This window comes from Dreissena polymorpha, chromosome 7 (genome assembly GCF_020536995.1).
Source record: "Dreissena polymorpha isolate Duluth1 chromosome 7, UMN_Dpol_1.0, whole genome shotgun sequence".
Classification (NCBI taxonomy): Eukaryota; Metazoa; Mollusca; class Bivalvia; order Myida; family Dreissenidae; genus Dreissena; species Dreissena polymorpha.
In genome coordinates, this window is record NC_068361.1 from 41,352,053 (window position 1) to 41,376,854 (window position 24,802).

The window sequence follows — 24,802 nt, forward strand, 5'->3', positions numbered from 1 at the left end:
TTCAACAAAATACATTCGAGCCCGACACCACGTAAAGGCATGCATATACTTTAGTATACAAACAATATATGTGTGTAATTTGGTGGTTGAAAGATATATACAGAAAAAATTCTGTTGTTTGCTTTAAATTCAAATTTCCCTGTAAATGCTAAGCAACGCCCATTTGAAAGGTTATGAACTTCTCTCAGCCAGTAGCTAGCGAATGACTCAAATAAAGTTTACATGAAAATACACATCCAAATGCTGTCTGCGCAAACACGTGTTTCTATCTATATTATAAACACTCTAATGTTAGCCGCAATTCACTGGCAGATAAACCCAGCCTACTAGTTAATGTTAGCAGTATTTTTACCACCGCAAAATTAAGCAAGTGAGATCCGGCTTTTGTCCCCGTTTTCCCTGAAAGCAGCCAATATGTACAGATTTCAATGATAAACACTAGACTGGCAAACGTTGTCTTGCTACACGTTGTTAAATACACTCTATGTACTGTGTTAGATGCGGTGATTAAAGCAGACGCTTTTTAGCATTATCGTCTGCTTAAGTTACTGGAGTTATCCACACAGGCAGTCATGGGTTACGATTCCTGCCGTACCGAAGCCCATATTGATCGATACTGATTTTCAAAATTGCGTAGGCATTATTTGTGAGCTTCAAACACAAATAAAAATCATGAAGTGGTACACAGTCATTATAGCCTACTCGATTTATTTGATACAATAGGTACCTTGATAAGTGGACATCTCGACTCGGCCCTGCAATTCAGTTCAACCAACTAGTCGAAGAAATATGTTTTTACATATTACACTTGAACATGCAAGCATTTGATAAACCCCATTGTTGTGATCAACCGTTTGGCTCAATATCTTTATAAATTTTGAAAACTGGTCAAAGAAATACACATTTACTTGTTACCGAAAAACAATGTTTCCGTTTGAATGGCTCTTTTTAGTCAACAATACAGTAAAATACATGTTTAAATAATAAAAAATCAATGAGGATTTTCTATGATTAAAAATAATCAATTTTCTTTTAAAAGACAACGTGTATTGGATTGAAAATTTTTTGAAAGTATTTCTCAATAATCTAGTATCTTATTATTTTGGCTATGTTTCGATCAATGTTGTGTTTGTAATCATTGTTTAAATTGCAAAATGGTATTATTGCATTAACAAATATAAATTGTATATTTTTGCTGGTTCTGCGTATTTGGAGTTTTCGAATTTTGAAAATTGTAAAAAAATATTTAAATTTAGAAGACACCATCAGGAATGCATTTTTACCATACGCTTGTTTGTTTCATCGAGAAATATGACAAGGTACAAATATCCTCTACACAGTTGAGAGTACAGACATGTGTATATAATGTCAAAGACAACCGGTATTAATTATTTTTTTCCTTCGTATCATTTTATTTAGGATAGGACTTTCTACGTTCCTTTTCTAAAATACAGAGCAATTTTTATATTATCTGTCAAATAATCGTTTTCTTTCTGTCCAAATAGCTTTAGGTTCTGCTTATACCTAACTGACAAACAACATCTACATTTCTGATAACATTTTGTACATTCATTGTCATTGTTTCTGAATTCTAAGGTTGTCGTCTCATTTCCGTCAAATCAAGGTTGTCAAATTGAATCGGTGGCGAGATTGACACCAACATGAAATGCAAAGGCTGCATTCTTAAAATTAAAACATCATACTTAAATGTTTATTGAAATATGTGAAAACACTAAACAAATAAGTTATAGACTATGAAAACATATGGACATTTTAAAATACTTATTGCAGCTTTAATATATGAGATAAAACTTTTTATTGTGATAATTATACCTGTTATCGACTATTTAGTTTTCTTACGTTAAAAACGTAATTATGGTCTAACATTCAATTCCATAAACAAACATTTGATACAACGAACTGATTCATATTTAAAAATAACCCCAAATCATTACGGTCTTTTGCGGCGTACTATGACATTGAAGCAATAGGACTAACATGAGAAAGTGCGAACCTATATTGAACAGCACAGTAAAATATCAAATTAGTCCTACCTTGAAGCAGTCAAAGCCATAATCACTAAATTTCCGTATTTATTATTGACAAAGATTGCAATTATTGATAAGTGGCGTAGGAATTTTTCTTTCAAACTGGACTCTTTGTAATGATTCTAAGTATTAATAGAAAGGGGTTATCATTGTTTATTTGTCAATTGAAAAAAATCTTCATACTAATTTGCTACGAAGAAGTTAATGCGATCGGTTGAATCGACAGACATCCGATCGACAAAACGTCATATATTTGCCGATAACCAAAGATAAAAGGTAGGTTTATAGCGATGTTTTTTTTATGTATATAAAAAAAAAATTGCTTTTTATGTTAGAATTGTTTGTCATATGCAAATGTTATTATAAAATCATATTAGCATAAACTTCCACAAGCAACCTAGAAACCAACAAAAAGATGTAAAATCCTTTTATAAACCTCTAAGCACGAAAAGCCTCTATCATTAGTGTGACAATTATTGAGCTTAAGTTTCCGAAGGTGGCAAGGCAACTATCGGCAAACATGCTTATCATCAGTGTGGGTATATATGAACTGATTCAGTATAAATAGATTGGAACCAAAGTAAGAATTCATTTTTGCTCAGCTATTGACGTATTAAACTGTATATAAGTGGTTTTATTGCCAACTGTCCGCATAAATTAATAGAACCGTTCTTATAAAAGAACATTATTATTTATTGTTGGTACATTTTTGTACAACTGCTTATGTACGCATTAATTTACATATCTACTTTTTATTGAATTATTCATATTACATTGAATTAATGTTATTATGTTGTCATATAACTTTACATAATTAGGTTAAAACAAAACCTACTTAAAACGAAGAAAATTTGAAAAACATACTTCATGAGAAAAATTAAGCATTTACGTATGTACTGTCTCTTCTGGCCACGTTTTCACGAAATACGGACAATTGCATACGCTTTATTAATTGCTCACGTTGTGCCCAGGATAACATAAAGCATGCATTTTAGAGGGACTTTTTTAAACTATGGATCCGCAGGATAAACCTTGATATTCAAATTATATTGCACACAGCACTGTCTTCGTTACAGTAGAAGTTACTTACAGAAACGGTTCCCTACGTAGCGCCGTTGTTACATAAACTCGGCATAGATTTTGGTTCTTTGAATATGAATACCGAATCATACAATAAGCCTTTACTAGAAACTAGACATGAGTCATGGACTCTGGTTCAAACGCAATACTTGTAAGGACACGTACACAAAGCATACAGTGGGCATGTATACAAAGTGCAATTGCGGGAGGAAGACAAAGGGCTTAAGGGAAAAACGAACTACTTTAATACGATAATCATTTAAAATATTCAACTGGAAACATTTGAATTATTATAAACCCTGCAGTTACAGGAGAGTTGAAAAAAAGGTGGTAATATTTATTCCATAGTTTAAGCAAATGGACAAGGCGAAATCATTCTGCCTAAATAAATTCATCGCAGCCAAAATTCCTTTCTTTACCATCAAATACACAATAAAGTCATTCAACTGTGATTGTTTGGGCAAGATCTACCCAATATTTTAAGAGGGCTTGAAATCACACAATTTCAGGAATGCATTTTCCATGAAACAAAACACATACATAAAGTCATGATTTTTTTTACAACTTATCCAAGGCTAAACTCTGTACAAGCCAATCATCTGCACAAGGGCCTTAACATTCGCATACAAGTCAAATATTTACTGAAAACATACAACGACTGTAAACGGGTTTACATACGATGCGATATATTTATCTCCTGCGTTATATTGTTTATGTTTAAATAACCCAATACAAACACATCAGAAAAGCATTACATATATTCGATACTTTCAAACTTGTGTTTCTGCGTATCGAAACTATTATTTTCAAATTGTGTTAAAACTACTAGCAATATATTGGGATGCGTTTTGAAAGCCGGAATGGGCTTGCATTTTGAACGTGTTTCAATATCAATATAACTTTATGAACATCAGCATTACATATTTAGGCACTGAAAGTAATTAAAATGTTTATAAATACACGTGTAACGGTCGATTACTTCATTAACTTATACATAGTAGAAAACCTTGTGCAACATGGACACATTTGTGCGAGAGATACCTTAAGTGGATCATCTGTCTGCAATGCGGACTACTTGCGGTTTGGGACAGTTTTGTAAACAGCATGATTCCAGAAGTGAAATTAATTTTGATTGCTTCCCCTGCGTGATACTTTTACGAAGAAATAATATAATATTGTTGTTTATTATATACACTTCAAACATAACATATTCTCAAAAGCAAACATATCCATTTAAAAGTTTACACATATTTCTAGTCTGGTAGGAGATTGTAAAAAAAATATACTTCGATAAAGTTATAATCGTAAGTCGGACTTAATGTTGTTTAAACTCAATAAACGCAAAAAAGCACCACTTATTATTATAGAAATGATTGCTGATACAATGTATGAAACTCATTAAAAGTGCAACCAATATATGGGAATTTTCCAGTTGTCACGCGGGCGGACCATACGCCGTATACAGATTCGGCATAATATTTGATCAGAAAAACAAACTTTCTTGTTTACGGCCAAACTTGACATTAGTTTTAGCTTTATTTAGACCTTAGATTTGGCCCAACGTGCCTTATCACCACATCTTTCTATAGCTACATTGGACGTATATTCAAGTCAATTAATTGCGTCTGGATAAAATTCTGTTTGTCTGAATGTGTGAGGACTTGTATCGGATATGACTTGTATGCATACTCCTTCTAAAGGTGTTCATTATTCGTTTATAAAACGCATAGTGCATTCAAACATATCAATGTATTGTCAATAATAGTTTCCTCTATCAACTTCTAGCGACACAGTTATTATCAAATGCACTCTTCTGTGGGTTTCATAAAAAAAATTCTCTCCATAGCGCAATAATCCGCGTGTTCTTCTCGTTCTGTGCGCTCGTTTATTAATTATAATTCATCGTTTGACTACTGCTAAAGATTACTAGAACCATTTATTTCCGTTTTAGGCAGCGTTTTTAATTTAACAATATTTATGCATATGTTTTGCCTGACTGACTTAACATCCGTGGCTATTATATCATCAATCTGTCACTTTGGTGGTAAAAGTACTGAATTAAATCAAAACAAATATTTGCGCAAACCTGTTGAAAAAAAAACAATATACTTAATAAATGTTCCAAAGCAATATTTGTTTGCACAGCAAATGCATAATGATGCCCGTACATACTTGAATCAATAATGCTGTTATCGTTAAAATGCGTATGGCTGAATGTAGTTTAAATGATGAAAGTAAATAACAGAGCACCATTGAAAACGAAGTCTTCTGATAAGTACACATTTGACGTTACATGAGAAACAATTATTATACCGTGTTTTGTATTGCTGTTAATAGGTCAGTTGTTAATTAACATATAGGAACACATTATGAAACATCAAAGCCATGGTAGACTATATCAAATAATAGAATCATGTCATTTTTCTAGAGAAATTCAAAATTGGGATGTGTCCGGATTATACCGTATGGCTTGGAACCGATTCACTTTAAAGAAGTATTGATATAACTATGAAGCATACTGATAAGTCTCATTTTAAATATAATGCCCAAAATATAATGAAAAAATACTTATTTAAATTCACGTAACTCAGGAGCATATATGTCGTGCATATATGACTAAATAATTATTTAGACATGCATGTTCATAAAGAAATAGTAATTGAATATATGTGATGTGTGTGTTATCAAAATTAGTTTGTCTATTATCTATAGTCAGAGTTGAGTATAGGACAAATACAGAGAGTTTGATGCCCTGAGCGCAATTCCAACAATTTGCTGACGAGTAAATCATTCTTAATGAAAATTTCAATTTTTAGAGTCCGATTTAAAGATACTGATATAACAATGACTATTATGAATGCATTTATTCGTAGTAATTATCTGTTAATAAAGATGACGTTTCTGAAGAGCAGTGCTACTTTCAAAATAAATTACATTAAAAAGATAACATGTTCATTTTTATTAATATTTTATGAAAATGATATAATAAGATGATTTACTTCAAGCAAACTGCAATGTCTGATTCACAATGAGATGTACACACATGTACATTGACTGTATTAGAAAGTCGTTTAGTCATTATTTATGTGTTGCTATTTTATTATGAAATCAGTCCCACGAAGCAGCTTAACTCGCATGTATTACAATGAACACACAAGAACAACAAAACAACAACATACAAATCGATAATGAGCTAAGAGAAACGCGGGCTTTTTTCAAGTTTTATACTGCGATTTCAGTTTGCAGGTAGCTCAATTATGCATTCAAATAAATATTTAATGTAATTGTTGCAATATATCAAACTGTGATATACTAAAAGAAAATGCTTACATGTTCATCACTAGCTGATCATTTTATTTAATATCGTGTAAGGTCTACCAGAGGAAGGTATCGCAAAAGAAGCAATACAATTAAAGACATGCTCGTACCGCATGTGCAACACACGTAATACCCAAGAATGACTTCGTTCATGACGAACATTTGCTCTTACATTAAAACTATTCCCTACACAAATTATTGAATATTTGCGCCGAGTTGAACATTTGTCTTAAGGCACGCACTTACACCCTTCGCAACTTCCGGGACTTACATGGTCGTTGTTCGAAAGGACGTTATAGCAGTTATTTATTCAACTTCGATAAGTCATTTTATATAATATTACATGATCCGTTCGTTCACATTACCAAAAATAACGCTGTAATTCGTTCTGGTAAATACGTAATGATATTGTACATAGCATATTCAGTGAACGTATTATTGCAGTCAAATGCAATAGAGCACGGTTAGAAGTTAAATATATGTAGTATACAATTCCTAAAGGATGACAAATGAACGGTCGACTATCTGAAGTTGTTTGCGTGCCGACAAACGATAAAACGTACATTCTATATCCATCATTTGTTTTTTAAAGATTTTTCACCATGAACATGTGAAAAGAGTAATTGTTTCGCTTATTTTTGTCCATGTATGACTTCCAAATTCGAAACATATTGCAAATTTAAAGCGACTTGTTTAAACGTACCATAGCCTAAAGTCCTGTACGTGTTCCGGAACATATTTCAGCTTCTCAATATCGAGAGGACACTCATTTGCCCGACACGACAGATATCAAATCGAAATGTAGTGAATAGAAAAGTGCAGACATTGTGGAGTATACGTTTACCCCAACGTTGCATTGTTTTAGATCAATTTAAATGATTTTTTTTTAATTTTACGCCCCTTGAGTTATGTTGGATATATTGTTATAGAATGATATACTGAAACTTTCGAATAGTCTCGTTTAACATTGTTCCAGTCATTTACATGAAAGAGGCGAGTACAGTTGAAATTAATTTCTTACCTTTATTCTTTAAGTTGTAAATACTTTACAGTCACGTTGATTCTTGGTGCCAGTAAAATATATGGAAATGTTTGTCTCGACCCTGGCCTCGTGTGCTTTAACACGGCAACGAATTTAAGAATGACCGGAGTCAAATTGTACTGTGGTGAGCATCGTATGGCCATGCAGATGCAGTATAACCATGCATGGGGACACAAGTAAGGCAAATGGCAACATGACCGCTTGTATCCTGTCACCCATAACCTTACTTTCGAGTTTGACTCAACGGAGTGATATAACAGAAGCGATGTAATCATCATTGGTGGCTTTCCTTGAGCACTCACACTGCACACGAATAAACGGCAGCTACCTTCGTGTGCCGTCTCCAGCACCCAACCGAACAGCGAGAGAAGCAAAAGACTGTTGGGGATTGCGAGCTATTCCGGCTGCTTAATGGACGGACTTCAGTTTATCTGATCTGAGTGATGCCCTAAACAACTTCTTGATAAATGTTAACTGTAATTTAAATTACATAAATGCCAACATTCTCATTCTGTTGATACTAAATTATTACAAATTCAAGTTCATTATGTTAAATATGAACAAAAAACACGTGTTTTCAGTTATCTTCCGAACTAATTCGTAAATTATGCCTCATGTTTAAAGCGAGATAAACGAATGATGTAATGATTACAATTTTTGTAATTTAATAGTTTAAAGTGCCAACCAGTATGAATTAATCTTCCATTTTGAATATTATGTGGATGGGGTTTATCCAAGTAATACATGCAAGTAATTCCGGCTACTAAATCCTACTCGTAAAAATGTAATTACGGTTGTAATATGGGTGAAGAAACGTACAACACATAATTTAGACAACGTCTCAGATTTGTGATTAAATAGGGTTCTCAAATTTCAAGGAAGTAAGTTCAAACTTAGGTAAATAAACAAGCATTCAAACAAGTAAACAAGAAAGCATGAAATGGTGCAAAATAAGTACAACTATATAGCAGTGAACTGTTTTGTTTAATTTTGCAATTCTATTTTAAGAGTTCAAATAACTCATAAGCCATTAAACCAAAAGGATAAGCTTGTATACATGTATACTGATTATCGTTACATTTATATTATTCCAGTTTCCGGTTGATATGGTGTTCGCCTGAGTTAAGAGGGTTATGAGTTCCCCTCCCATTGTTGGAGAGTTATAAAGATATTCTATTAAGACAATAAGTACTGGTTCTACCCAAGGACTTGCACGATATTCTTCAATTAAGCATCAGGCTTTCGAGCAAAAATAAATATGTTCAAATTATATAGTTAAGCAGTAGGAAACATGTCTATATGAGAAAGGTCGGAATAATTATCATTCAATCGTCATAAGATTTTAATCAACTAAATATGTTTTATTAAAATGATACAATTAATTAAAACGATCGTGTTTCTCTGCGTCTCCAAATTCACGATGTGTTATTTTTGAGGTGGACGAAATAAATATCGGCGAAGCAATTGTTTTTTATCCGATGCGCATTAAGGTCATCGTTATTTTCAGTCTATTAGTCTGCATAATGTTGAATCGAATTAGAAAGCATACACTTTGTTGAAACTTGAAACCTGAATAAAATCTTTGATAGGCAAAAACCAATCGATATAATACTATTTTACACTTACATTTTGTTCGTATAAACATATAAACATAATCTGATATTACATTGACTACACCTTGCTTTAATTCCATTATGAAACTATCCTATGAAATGTCCAAATTATAAAATTAATCAAATAGTATAACGAGTGTTAATATGTCATAAAGATGGACATATATAATATAACAACATTTTGCAACTAATAAATATTCATGAAACATTTACCGGAGATCATACATTGACAACGGCTTTTATATGAGCTTCAGCATTATTGTATTACGCTTCTTTAAAGTGGCCTTTTCACAGATTTTGGCATATTTTGAAGTATGTCATTAAATGTTTTATATTGATAAATGTAAACATTGGATCTTAAAAGCTCTAGTAAAAAATCAAGAATAAAATTTTTTAAAAGGGGAAAAAAGTAGCCGGTACCAGGGCTCGAACCAGTGACCCCCGGAGTCCTGGAGTTAGTTTGAAGTAAAAATGCATTAGCCCTCTCGGCTATTCCGCCAGGTATACACACGTTAAGTATTTTAAACCTTATATAAGCAATCTTCGTAGTTTCGTAAATTTAAACGACAACAACAGAACTCTCCAAATGATTCAATCGTTTCGCGTTGCAACGCTTTATAATTTGTAGGTTTTCAAATCGTCAAAAGATACATATAATGGCTATATTGGACTATGGTAAATGTTCAGTAATACTGTTTCCTCACAAATAACATAACTAAAACGAAAATTTGCGAATCTGAAACAACTTATTTAAATGTTGTCAATTTACCAAACCGTGAAAAGATCCCTTTAAAGGATTGTTATCAGACTGAAGGGTGTTATAATACGGCGAAGTCCATTTTCTACTCATCGGTTCATACTTACCATTATGGGAACTGCGGGAAACACGACACGAACTATGAAAATTACTTTTACTTTATGCTCAAAATATAACAATATGAAGGTGTTATGCACTAATATTATTATGAATCAAATCAATATGTCAGTTGGAAGAGTGACGCACTTGTATTAACGTGTTCTTGAGTTCGAGTCCCATACCGGTCGTAAGCAAGCACTTGTATTACTATACCTGACGTTTATAATGGTGATGTTGAATCACAAAAAGTTGCAATGCGTCACGCGGTTATGAATACCAAAGACAATAACGTAGGGACGTCAAGACAGGTTTAAAATGAAACGAAGTACGCAACCTGCTTAACTTTATTCGAAACCTGTCGCGTGTTTCATATGACAGAGCCACTAATGTCATCACAGGAGTTATATCCGAAAAACTACCTCATGTATGAGTCTCACTAAATACCTCACTACATGGCACTACATACTTAAAGAATTGATGATTGCCAATTAAATAACTTCGTCTCGAAAATGCGGATTTATGCAACCTTTATAGCTCACTCAATGCAATATGATTTTGGGGAAGAATTGTGTTATTATCATACATGCTATAGACCACCCAAATCATCCAGGAGAATCAGCTGTGTTGATTGACCTTGTAAAAAGAAAGCGTTTTCTTTTGCCACGGCACCAGCTCTTTTAAAAATGAACTGCATTTTTAAAGAATAGTGACCTTGCATAAACGTATTGCCATGTGTAAATTAATGAAATACTGTTGAACAACACTGTTTTAACACCATTTATTCGAAGAAAGCGCTTGTTCGAACATTTTCCCGATTTTTGTTCCTTCTTCTTTGGACTTAATTTATATCGTAATCCCTTTTCAGAATAAATCTAAATTTGAAATTGCAATCCCATTTTTTTTTCACACTTTATAACTGATTATAATTCAAAATCGCAGATTGATATTTGTTGTCAATGACACATTAAAAAAACATTGGATTTTTTTTATACGTGGGACACTGAGATCCAATCCGATACGCGTAGTATTAAAATAAGAACACTCGTACGTGTTACACTGAAAAGCAATCGAAAACGTGTATGCTTAAACAAAACGCACCATGCTTGGGGCGCTGAATGGCATCGAAATCTAACCGTGTTATGTCCAATAACCGCACTGTGGGAGTTTGCAAGACAATTGTATGCTACTCGTGTTTATTTAAGCGCATCCGTATATTGAACCGGGACCATTGATCATATGGTAAACATGTTTCATTAATCTCTTTTGTACGTTGATCGCTGAAAATTAATCGAAAAAGTGCAATGCGTAAGCCGTATAAGAAATGCTGTCAAATTTATATAATGTCAATCTAAAAAAAACGTACTTGGGACAATTAAAATTAATATATTAACCATTGACCGGGAACATTGATCATATGGTAATAATGTTTCATTGATCTCTCGCGTACGTTGATCACTGAAAATTAATCGAAAAAGTGTAATGCGTAAGCCGTACAAGAAACGCTGTCAAATTTTTATAATGTCAAACAAAAATACGTACGTTGGGCAATGAAAATTAATAAATTAATTTATATGTTAAACCTTTTACGTTCACATGAAAATTATGACGTTTTACACGGCGCTAAAGCAAACCAAAAATAGTTTAATAATAAATCAATAATTTATTATCGCATTATATTGAAGTTGCATAATTCTGCCTATCATAAAACCAACATCCACATTTTTTTCATGGGGACATGCGTCCCAGTATAAATTGTAGTTTATAATAGATGTTTCTGGTCTGTACCCATTAAAGGTTTTTTCGATATAGTGTTCGAAGATTTACCAAAGTGGGCGTTAGGATAGTAAGTTGTATTATACTTGAAGCAAAAATAAGCAGGTATTTTATCAATTATAACGGTCGAAACTTAAAAAAAAGATTTAAGAAAAACAAAATTATAATATGATGTGAAATTACATTTGAATCGAACGTTATCACGTGTTTTGTTATTTTGGAACTTATTTAATAGGAGCGACGTCTGAACGAATCAATTCCGTGAGATGATACTTATATATTACTTGAACAATGAATACTCTTGCGAATTACAATTTATATTGGTTTGTTAGTATTTGTATAACACATTACCGCCATGCGTTTCTCCGTCTTGCTTCATCTATTAACATGTACATTTCGTCATTTTCTTAACAAAATCAGGCTAGTGCAATTATTTATAACATATGTACAGAGGTATCGGCCTTATGCAAATGAGTTTGATATAATTAGCTCGACTTTTCGAAGAAAAATGAGAGCTATACTACTCGCCCAGGCGTCGGCGTCGCCATTGATTAAAGTTGTTTATAAAGTCAAATAAATTTAACACTTTCAAAGATAATTAACTCAAACTTGGAATAATTCTGTATGGCAACACGTCAATTGAGTTGGTCAATGTGCATAACTCTGTCAGCATTATTTTTAGAGTTACGTTTTTATTCTTAGAAAATTGAAAATTTGGTTAAGTTTTGTGTTTAGGTCCACTTTATTCCTAAAGAACAAAGCTATTGCTTTCATACTTGCAACACTTACTAACAATCATAAGGGGACTGTGCAAGCAAAATTATGTAACTCTGACTGGCATTTTTACAGAAATATGGCCCCTTTCATGCTAAGAAAATTTAAAATGTTGTTATGTTTTGTGTTTTGGTCCATTTTACTGCTTAAGTATCATAGCTATTGCTTTCAGACTTGGAAAACTCGCTAAATATCATAAGGAGACTGTACAGGACAAGTTGCATAACTCTGGTTGGTTGGCATTCTGACGGAATTATGGTCCTTTTTTTACTTAGTAACTTTGAATATTTTGTTAAATTTTGTGTTGAGATGCACTTTACTTCTAACGTATCAAGGCTATTGCTTTAAAACTTCAAATACTTTCTTACTATCATGAGGGTACTATACCTGGCAAATTGAATTTGACCTTGACCTTTGAATGACCTTGAATCTCAAGGTCAAATAAATAAGTTTTGCTTAAATTGCCATAACTTCTTTATTTAGGATCAGATTTGATTCATATTCGACAAAACAACACTTACCTGACATACAACCATGGATTCCACCCAAACCACCCCACACCCCACCCGTGAATCCCCCCCCCCCTAAAAAAAATGTGTTTCTCTTTTTTTTCTTATTTTCAAATATCATCTCATAAATGAGCACACACAACATTATTCGTCCTCACCACTCCCTTCACATAAACAGATTTTTTTAAACATGGTAAAAAAAAATATATTTATTTTAATTATTTAATTTTTGAAAGAACGTTCATCAATCCCAACCAAGCTATTGCTCTCAAACTTGAAATATAATCTTATTTGTTTGTTTTATGTCTCGACAAATGTTCAATAGAGTGTGGAAAATATACCTGAATTCAGAATTACCTATAATGTACTACTTCTATAAAACATAAGCGATTAATATGTTTTAATTACTGTTCTCTTCCAGTTAGAATATGACTATATTACCTTGACCCTATTGAATATGAATAATTTCCCCATGATGGTTTACGTTATACTGTCAAGAACTCGAAAAGTCGAGCGCGCTGTCTTCTGACAGCTCTCGTTGTGTATAGCGTGTTTGTAGGCGCCGGAATAAACAATGGAAACAACATGATCGGTAGACTCAACAAGACAAGCAATTTGATACCAAGACACAGTTTATACACAAACAACAACCAAAACATCTTAAAATATTCGTATAAATATTTATCACATGCTTTTCCTTGTTTCCCATGTAATATAACCATTACATATATTTTTATCGTACACACGTCTAATACAACCTTCAATTAATTGTATTGGCTTTCCGTATCACAAATTTACATATGTCATGTATTCCTCTACATTTTTTGTCAACACTATGGCGTCGAAAACCGTTAGGCGCATCTGTCAAAATCGACGGCATGGGGTAAATGCATTGTTATCGCACAAAAAACGTAGAACAAGGTGTACTGTACACAGTTTCGATCGATAGCAGCAATTACGCGACTGATCTACCTGTATCCAGGCTGAGTTTGATTACTAGCGAAACGAACGCTGACAGCTCCTACAGGTTTGCAACAATCACCGACGATGATGTGAATGATTTTGTAGTCAAGCAATAATACCCAATCCAAAACGTTTTATGACATGAAATGACTTTCTGCCTTTCTACAAACACAAAATATCACGCACGATATATCCGAAATGCCTCCAAATGAGTTATGCGAAGTATTATGCTTTTTTTTCTAAGTGTGAAAAACCAGGCGGTTCCAACTACGAACCAACAACACTCCGCGCATTCCTTGGCAGTTTTGTACGATATTTGCGGGATCAGAACTACAAATATTCTCTGATTCATGGTTCGGAATTTGTGAAATTAAAGGATGTGTAGCAGGCCAAACAAAAACAGCTGAAACGTGAGGGTCTAGGAAATAAGCCCCAGCGAGCATATTCAATTACTGATAATGAAATCGACCTGCTGTGGAACACTAACCAACTAGGAAAATCCACCCCGGAGAGCAATATAAACTCCTTGTGGTTCTTTAACACTATACATTTTGGCCAACGGGGCAGCGATGAGCACAGAAGTATGTGTTGTGGCGACCTGAAGCTTTGTACAGATGATATAGGCAAGGAATATTTAGAATTTGAAGAAAAGCAGTCTAAAAATACGCAAGGGGGAAATCTAAGGGATGTACGTGATGTTAAACCAACAAGAGCTGTCAGAGGACAGCGCGCTCGACTATTCGAGTGCTTGACAGTATAACGTAAGCCATCATGGGGTAATTGTTCAAATTATTCTCTAATGTCAAGGTAATAGTTCAGGTATATTTTCCAAAATATATTGAACATTTGTAAAGACATAAAACAAAGAAATAAGATTTTATTTCAAGTTTGATAGCAATAGCTTGGGTGGGAAGTTTAGACGTTCCTTCAAAAATAAAGTAAATAAATATTTGTTGTTTTTTTTAACCATGTTTCAAAGAAAGAAAAAATTGGGTTGGGTTTGGGGGGAGGGGGGTTGAGAGGGGGGTTTAATGTGGGGTGCGGTAATTTATAAGACGATCTTTCAAAAATAAAAAAAGGAAAAAAAGTTGGCGGGGGAGGGGCAGGGATTCTGGGTTTGGGCGTGGGGTATTGTTTGGTTGGAATCCATTGTGGTATTCGTGTAAATGTTGTTTTGTCAGAGTATTTATAAAACCTTATCATAAATAAAGAAATTATGGCAATTTAACTAAAATTTACTCTTGACCTTGAGAGTCAAGGTCATTCAAAGGTCAAGGTCCAATTGAACTTGGCAGGTACAGTACCCTCATGATAGTAAGAAAATATTTGATTTTTGAAAGCAATAGTTTTGATACTTTAGAAGTCAAGTGGATCTAAACACACAATTTAACACAATATTCAGTTACTAAGACAAAAAGGGCCATAATTGTTACCAAATGCTTGATACAGTCGTTTGCTCTTGTTTATAGATTGGGGTCATGTTGGTAAAGAAGTTTGCAAAATATGAAAGCAATATGTCAAGGGACATTGACAATATTTGAGGCGGTACGCAAACTTTAACATAGATTTATCAATAATATGCATATTCTAAATGGAAAAAGGGCCATAATTCTTACAAAATACTTGATATAGTTGTCTACTCTTGTTTATAGATTGGGGTCATGTTGGTAAAGAGGTTTGCAAAATATGAAAACAATATGTCAAGGGACATTGAAAATATTTGAGATGATACGGAAACTTTAACATAGATTTATCAATAAGATGCATATTCTAAGGGAAAAAAGGGTCATAGTTCTTACCAAATTCTTGATACAGTTGTCGGCTCTTGTTTATAGGTTGGGGTCATGTTGGTAAAGAAGCATGCAAAATAGTTAAGCAATATGTCAAAGGACATAGGAAATATTTGGTGTAGTACGAAAACTTTAACATTTGCACGCTCATGCTAACGCTAACGCCGACGCCGGGGTGAGTAGGATAGCTCCACTAAATATATTTCATATATAATAGTCGAGCTAAACATGTGGGCGAATGAAATTGTTGGCGAAAAATGTCCTGTTGCAATTTACAAGGAGTATGCAAGTAGAAGACCAGCTGATTATTGTAAACCATCTGACCCATGTTATATTGCAACCCACACGATGCAGTCAAACTTTGTGATCAATGGTTTAAACGTCAACCTATCGGACAAAATAAACTTATCTCGATAATGAAGAGAATGGCGAAAGCAGCGGGTCTCACTGAAGACAAACGTCTGACGAACGATAGTGCCAGAAAGCATCTTGTCAAGAAACTTTCTGAGAACAACTTGCCGCCAAACCACATCCTGCAGATCACTGGCCATCGAAACTTGCAGTCCATCAATAACTTCAGCCACATCAGTGAACAGCATTACAAAAGCATCTCCAATATCTTGGCGAACACCAGCAATCCCCAGCAAATGCCATTTCCTTGTCAGTTGAACCAGATGTCGGCCACAAGACACACAAGGCATTCCGCAGCACATGCTTCTCAGTACACGTTTCATGGCGGTTTGAATAACATGTTCGCTGGAAGCATTTTCGGAGGAACTTTAATTATCAACATTAATTCTGCTCCGAGCTACCACTCTCCATCGCCATGTCCAAGTTGTGAGAGGCAGGAAACACCACAAAAACGCCGCATAATAATTGTAGAAAGCGATAGCGAATGACATTTTAATCCTTGTGAAATATTCAAAACTTCGAGTGACTATGACAGTTTATGTACAGTAACCTACATTCGCAAAATCGCATTACTCTTGACTATGACGTCATATGAAAGCTATATGTTATTGTTATTTTAAATCAACTTCGATGTATGCCTATTTCCTGCATTGATATATAAAAAAATAATCCCTTGATGAATAAAACATGCGATAAGGTTGGCATTTTAAATTCTTTTTTGAACTATTTCAAGCGGGCAACATTGACATTTCAGAGCTAGGCAATGCGGTTGTCAAAATCTCTGGTTCAAAATATTTGTCAAGAAGTAGAGAACTCTTAAATTGCTCTCTGGTTAAGCATTTGATAAAACTCGTCCAGGAAATTCGTTAGTTAGCTCGCAAAAGGCTCGCTAACTAACAAAATTCCTGACCTCGTTTAAAACAATATGGTATGATATGACAACTCGTGCCAGATCCTATATATATATGTAAATATAAGCTCAATTGCTCATAATATCATCATGCACACGTCAAAAATATATTTTCATTGAAAATGAATAATCGTAACGAATATATATATATATATACAGTCCACTCTCGTTATCTCGACATCGGATATCTCGATATTCTCGATATGTCGAAGTAAGTTCAATGTCCCAACTTTTTTCCTTCTTTATCTATATAAATAAACATCGCATATCTCGATTTTCGTTATTTCGAATAATTCGATATCTCGATATAAAATTTTGTCCCGAGTCCCGATTTTACATGTATTTACTGTGGTTTATCTCGAAGTGCGAATAACTGTTCCAGTGTCGGCAAAAGGTGAGAACAAATTTCTTTGATTCTTCACCGCCCCGCTTCGCCCAGCTGCTCACGATACTGTGCGGTAGGAAATTGATCCGTTAATTGCATCAATGATCACAAGTGTGTAATGTCGTTAGCCCTTAACACTTGAGTAAGGCCTGTCACTTTAACTGTCACTTTAACATCAGTTAACTGCAATTAATACACAGCCTGTATGTAGATCTGGGGATGTTGAGTAATAAAGATAATAAAGACAAGACTCAAAATGGCTTTTCATTTTTATTTGATCCTGTACTAATAATCGATTGAACTTAGCATTTCAAACAACAAAATATGCATGTACAGTTCAGTATTCCGGAACGTGATTTACGCATGTTCAGATCGAAAACCCTCGTCTTGTTTGGACGTCAATTGCATCATAACTTTAAATAGCAACATTACCGGATGTTTACTCGACAGTTTAGAAAAATTATAACCGCATGTGTTCATGCAATTATGTAAAACTTAAAACGTCATTTTAAGCATTTGAATAGCAAAATTAATCGTACCTCGTAAAAACGCGTATATATCAGGTTGAGAGTATTATGCCACACGGTGACGGCTTTAATTAGACCACTTAGCAGGTATTTCGGTGTTAAAACAAGGTAAATTTTCGTCTCATGTTTTCTTTGAAAACGCCTAATCGGATATCTCGAACTCTCGTTATCTCGATATTTTTTCTTGTTCCCGCCGACTTCGAGATAACGAGATTGGACTGTATATATATGTCAGTCTTTGCCATTCAACATAATACATCGGTATATGGTATGTATGCCGCATTTTGCATTTATTAAAATCTGGATTTTAATCTGCTTATAGATATTTCACATTTAATACATTTCTTTGAAGACTTAAATACATTTTTGCGAACTGGTAATAAAACAATAGTATTATATGCTCCGATGTTGACTTTTCGACATTAAGTTATTCTTAGCACAAAGGCGATACCGACGCCTTAACTCGTATAAGATGCAGAACTAAAATATGTAAATTGTACGTATGCGAAAATCTAGAGAAAGTGGGAATGTCCCAATTGCGTACTGACTTTAAGCTATATTGCACAACACAGATAGTCAACCTTTTTTCAGATTATACTTAAACGCGTTTTTGAAGGCAAGACATAACGTTTTCTATTTTGCTTAGTTTAGAAGGTATTTGAACAACTTCGAAATATTCCGTTATTTATTGAGGCCAACTTGCGGGATATTTCTCAAACAGTTTCTTCGCCCTTTTGCTTAGTTTAGTAGGTATTTGAACAACTTCGAAATATTCAGTTATTTATTGAGGCCACTTTGCGGGAACCTTCTCAAACAGTTACTTTTCCCTTTGTTTAAGTAAACTATGGTGAAAACTGAGACAGATGCGCCGAAAAACGCACTACACATTTTCAACCAAAAGGAGATCTCGACGTTTTCTTCGCTACGAAGTTTTTATTCTGCAATCAAATATTATGGACCAAGCCTTCCAAGCATTGCGTTGTACCTGAAGAAGAACAATTTTTGCACGCTTCTGATCAGGACAAAGGTGTTTCAGGAAAAACCGTTATTTGTTTTACACTGTCGAAGCTCCCGTACAAAAGCTGGTAATGCTGGACTGACTTTGGAGACATGTAGTGTTTGATATGGAAATTCTGAAAGCAAAATTGCTACAACTTACATGCGAATTTTCCCTTCGTGAGCAGGTATCTATTCCTGAAGAATGTTTTTGAAACGAAGCTATCCTCCAATATCTCAAATGTACCTTTCACAAATTGTACTCACCTCTCATTATGTTGTCGATATCTTATCCGCAAAAATGAAAGATTAGCCTTTCGCCACATCAAGAAACGGCCTTGTTAGAAAGCCAAAAAAATCAAAATAAGTAAACTTCGCGGATGCAATACATTGAATGGCAGAGAATTATTGTTTCAAGTTGCATGGAACCATATTATTATAAATTTAGAATTTGGCCTTGCTGCTATTCCTTGTACAAAGCGGTGCGGGTTTTTTTAGTGACAAAGTTCATTAATTTAACCATGAACAGACGGCGAACATCCCTCTCACTACCTTAAAGACCAAAGCCACGCAGAGATTACAGGAACAATTCGGCCATAGAATAACATATTGAGTGATAAATTGAGAGGAGTTTGTGCGTTATAAATTGGTATGCTCCGTTTTGAAAGGCCGGGGTACATTGCTCTGCACCAAACCGTCGGTCGGTAGTTTGGCCGGTCCTTGCATCATTTATTTCCATACAATATCTTGATTACGCCAGAGTAAACATAAAAATAAGCTATGACTTTCAGCAATGCAAATTGGTATGATTGGGTCTTGAAATATTAGGAAAATGCCTGTCGATTTTCAGGTTAATAGGTAAAAGGTCACGGTCACCAAGGTCACCGTGGCTTGTGAAACCAAATGTGATAGGTGCATATCAGTGTGAGCATTGTTAATAACAAAACCAACACTATCTTAAGTAGATTTTTCCAATGATAATAAAACATGACATAAACATGGACTTTGCATGGGTTTATTACAGTACGGCCATCATTTAATGCGGTCACGTCAATAAAGACAATCATGGAATTTTTTTACTTTGTTAAAAATGCACCAAATATATGAATTATAAATATAATAAGAATTAAGAGGATATGAAACATAATTAAGTATATCATTTAGTGTAGCATGCATTGTATGGTAAAAAACGCACCACTTTTATGTTTGCCCTTTTTTACTTTCTTAGGCGGCTTTCTTTCAATTAGTGTGTGCCTTTAAATATCGAAATGGGATAAATAGTGTAACTAAGTTTTGTCTGAGCACATGATATGAATACAAAAGTTTAAACTTAGCAAACGACATCATGATTTAAGAAAACCCAACGGAAAGTACTTCATCAAATTTTCATTATTTGTATTTATTAATAATTAGTCAAACGAAAATCGTTATTTCAACCAAAATTATATAAAAAAAACACGTGGATACAATAATAACAAATACTACAAGCGGAAAATAAAAATATCATTCGATTCAGAGCTCCGTATTTCAGTGTGGCGCCCAATTAAACAATAAATTGATTTTCGTTTCTTCTTGATGTGTAGGTTTTTGGGATAGACAACATGAAAAGTGTATTTTGGGGGTTGCGGGGCATTCTTTGACAAACATCTGTGTTTTTTATTTGTCTTCAGTTTTTGGTATTTGTATGCGCCCCCCCCCCTCCCCTTCGAAGAAGAGGGGTTATAGTGTTTTGCTGGATGTCAGTCGGTCGGTGGGTCGGTCGGCAGACCAGTTTGTTTCCGATCAATACCTTTGAACGGATTGACCAATTGGCTTGATACTTCCCATGTGCATTGGCGTAGGTAAAAGGTCCAGGTCACTATCCCTTTTCAGAGTAAAAATTGTTTCCGATCAATAACTTGTGAACGGAGTGACAGATTGGCTTGACACTTCGCATTTGCATTGGAATTGGCGAGTAGATGGCCCATATTGAAATTGGTGTCACTAGGTCAAAGGTTATGGTCACTGTCACACTAAGTGTGATATCGTTTCCGATCAATAACTCATCAACTGATTCACCGATTGGCTTGATACATCACATGTGCATCTGCCTCGGACAGAAGATGGTCTTTATTGGGGTCACTAGGTCAAATGAAAAGGTCACTGCCACAATAAGTGTGAAAATAGATGAACTATTCTGAAATTGGGGTCACTATTTCAAAGGTCAAGGTCATTGTGACATTAAGTGTTAAATTAATTTCCGTTCGATTTGTCATCAACGGATTGTGTGATGGGCCTCATACTTAGCAGATGCATTTACCTAAAACATTATATTATCCCTATTAAAATTTCGGTCAACGATCAAAGTCACTGTGACATTGAATGTGAAAATCATGTTCGATTGATTAATTGTGAGCTGATTGAGCGATTGGCCTTGGTTTTAGCAGGTACATTGGCCTCGCAAAATTTTCATGGGTAACGACGCCACCATGGCGCCTGATACATTACCAGATGTATTGGCCTTAGTCATTATATGACTTGAGCGTGTGTCGCGTGCAACAGAACTTCAATAGCTGATTTAAAGCTTTGTAAAAAAATATAAGACCACCATCAATTATATTTAGTGAGTCAAAATCAGACAAAAATCATATTCGATTATCAAATTAAATCAAGCATACATACTCGATTATAAATCGTGTAATATTCAAAACAATTTCACAGAGTATTGGCATGTTCAGCTGAATGTATCAAGCACGATACAGAAGACAAATACATGGAATGTATTGCGACAACATAATTTCATATAACTTTTAATGTTGGAAAATGAGGTTCATATCGCAATAAACGGTTATATGTACAACAATATCAACAAAAGGAATTGTTTTTAACTGTGTAATAAACGAACACAGAAACTATCCACTGACTCCCGACTGAGTTTATCCCAATTTTAGTCTGTTCAATGATTATCTACTAAATGACATCGATTTTCCGGAAAGAAAATCGATTATCGCTGACTTTCTCATCCGACGACGATTAATCGTTTTTTTTTCGATTATTATGACATCACTGGTTATAATACTAAAGCATTCTCAACCCAATTACTATAACGATGATTAGCAGAAGTGCACAATTATGTGTCAACTATAAACTTATTTAAAGGGCTAAGTCAAACTAATATGATAAGATAAACTCTTGTGGTAAGTTTTGTTGCAAAACATCCTGTGTCAAGGCCCTGTTTTGGTGTGTGTGTGTGTGTGGGGGGGGGGGGGGGTCATCTGTCACCGACAACGGAGCTCTTGTTGTGTTTGTGTCCAGTAATGTTTTACGTGATTCTGTGTTATGATGGTATGACATTCTCGTATATTTTTTCTCAAGGAAACATACATAAATTAATTTGAATTATATTAAAACAGATGTCTATACCATATATTTAATTAATATTTTCTTAAGCAACAAATTCATTATTTAACTTATCATTCGATAAAGCTGACATATATCACGCCAATCATTTCTAAAAAAAATCATGTTCGTTACGAAAACAAACATTCTGTGGACCTAACGCTGAAAACATGTGTCATCTTCAGATCGTGAAGATTAAACCGGTACAATGTAGTGTCAGTTTATCCCATCTTTGCAGCGTCATTTGGATGAATTTAATTTGAATGTTATCAATTTGAAACGCGCTCAATGTATTATCCAGTTTTATACTTTTAGCTTGACAACCACTTATATTAGTTGCACATACCGTGGAATAAAAAATAATCCACGTACTTATGCATTTAAAACATAGTCCGTTTAAATACTGTATAAATGTTTAAGTGAAACGGTAAAACCAAAAATGTTAAAATAACTTCATTTTACCAAAAATATTAAATGAAACGATTCATCAAGAACATTAACATTTGATTAATATACATTCGTAGAACACATTTGTAAGAGTAGGCTTACTAGATTTATCTTGTAAATCATGTCATCCGTTCGTCTGTCGGATTTATTGTTCCTGAGCGTATATTGCAAACCTTATTAGATATCGATTTCAAATTTCCGGACATTATTATTATTATTATTATTATTATTATTATTATTAATATTATCATTATTATTATAGTATTATTATTATTATTATTATTATTATTATTATAGTATTATTATTATTATTATTATTATTATTATTATTATTAATCGTAGTATTAGAAGTAGAAGAAGTAGTTGTAGTAGTAGTACAGGATGACTGTGGCGAGGGAAAAGCATTATAGTATTATCTTAGTCCGGTTATTTTCTCAAAATTTACTTAATCACTCGACTTCAAATAGATTCATGAATAAAGTATGCACGTTTCTAAGTATTTATGGAGTTCTTTCCGAATGTCGATATTCCTTATATGTTCTTTTATGTGTCAGACACGTTAGGATGTAAAGCTTTAGATATTACTTTCACATTTCAGATGTCCAACAATTTAAAGTAATGTTTGCATTGTTTAGGACACGGTTCCAATTTTCTGCCATTTCTCTTTTTCGGGTCATTTTGATCTTTCAAAAATTGATTTCAAAAAGCATACAAGGATAGATTGTTTTAAAGCTGAATGAAGTGCTAAAGAAGTATATTTGTTTATGCATTTTCGATAAATATACATAGCTGTTCTCCTTAGTAAAGTGTCCTTTATTCCTGGATTGGTTGTTGTTTTGTTTAAATCATTAAAATACTTATACACATCAATTTAGCAAAGAAACTCTGACGTAGTGTGTTGTAAATACCATTTACAACTCTGCATATATGTTTATTTCCAAGTGCACTTCCTTTATCCTTCCATTTTTAATTACTTCTGAATGTAATAAACTTCAGTCTTCATACATGCACATTAACACTCCTAATAAGCTGGGGTGAGTATATACGAAAGCAAAACGAATGTTATGATGCAAAGAGTTTATTGGAGAGCACAGTTGTAGCAATATAAGTGGTTTTCAGTACATGCATACTAGATGTGCATATGCGGTATTAATTACGATTAATTAACTCCCCTTATTAGAATTTGAATGTGAACAGCACACAATTCCACCAAAGTACCGAAATAAATTTAACGTATTTTGCAACTAATTCTATCATAGCAAACTGATTATTAATAACTTACTAACTTGCTTTTTATGCACGTTGATGTCCTTAAACAATTTTATGTAAATACTTGTAAATACACAGTTTAACATATTGGTATAACACACCACACACAAGCACACAAAAGAAAGAAAATTTAATTAATTATTTATCGAAGATGTAAGAAAGTTCTGCTTTTAATACATTGCAGGCGAACGTCTGACACGTCTTGGATACGATGTATCCAGCTCCAAAGAGGAGTCGTGGCACGATATCAATCCAAACTGTAGTAAAAGAAAGTCATTTTAAACGTGAATGACGAAATATGAGCTATTAAAGCACAATAATACAACAAAACACATTACAACAGCAAAACATCCTAATGCACAATTAATCTTTTATTAAAATAACTTGCAATGAAACAATAATATGTATGAATTTCTTCTATCTATGAAGTAAGTCATTTTTAAATGTAAATACCGTGAATTAAGAAAGCTACTACAACTACTATAACGTCTACTGCTACTACTACTTCTATTACTACTTCTTCTACTGTTAATAATAATAATAATACTAATAATAATAATAATAATAATAACTATAATAATAATAATAATAATAATAATAATAATAATAATAATAATAGTAATGATAACAACACAAGAAATAATAAATATACCAATAAAGGTTCTCATACACTATATAAAATGACACTTATATATAATCATCAGACAGCTATT

At 33.7% G+C, this 24,802-nt stretch overlaps 1 protein-coding gene across 3 annotated transcripts in view; it reads right to left on the reverse strand.

Moving 5' to 3' along the window:
* Positions 1–23,897: 23,897 nt before the first annotated feature.
* LOC127838961 (fibropellin-1-like) overlaps positions 23,898–24,802 on the reverse strand; it is a 40,325-nt gene continuing 39,420 nt past the window's right edge. For all 3 annotated transcript variants that reach the window (XM_052367095.1, XM_052367096.1, XM_052367098.1), the window contains one exon: positions 23,898–24,346. Coding sequence is in view for 1 of the 3 variants with exons in the window: in XM_052367098.1 (XP_052223058.1) it covers positions 24,260–24,346 (87 nt within the window). In the remaining 2 variants the exon portion in view is untranslated. The remainder of the gene's footprint in view (positions 24,347–24,802) is intronic.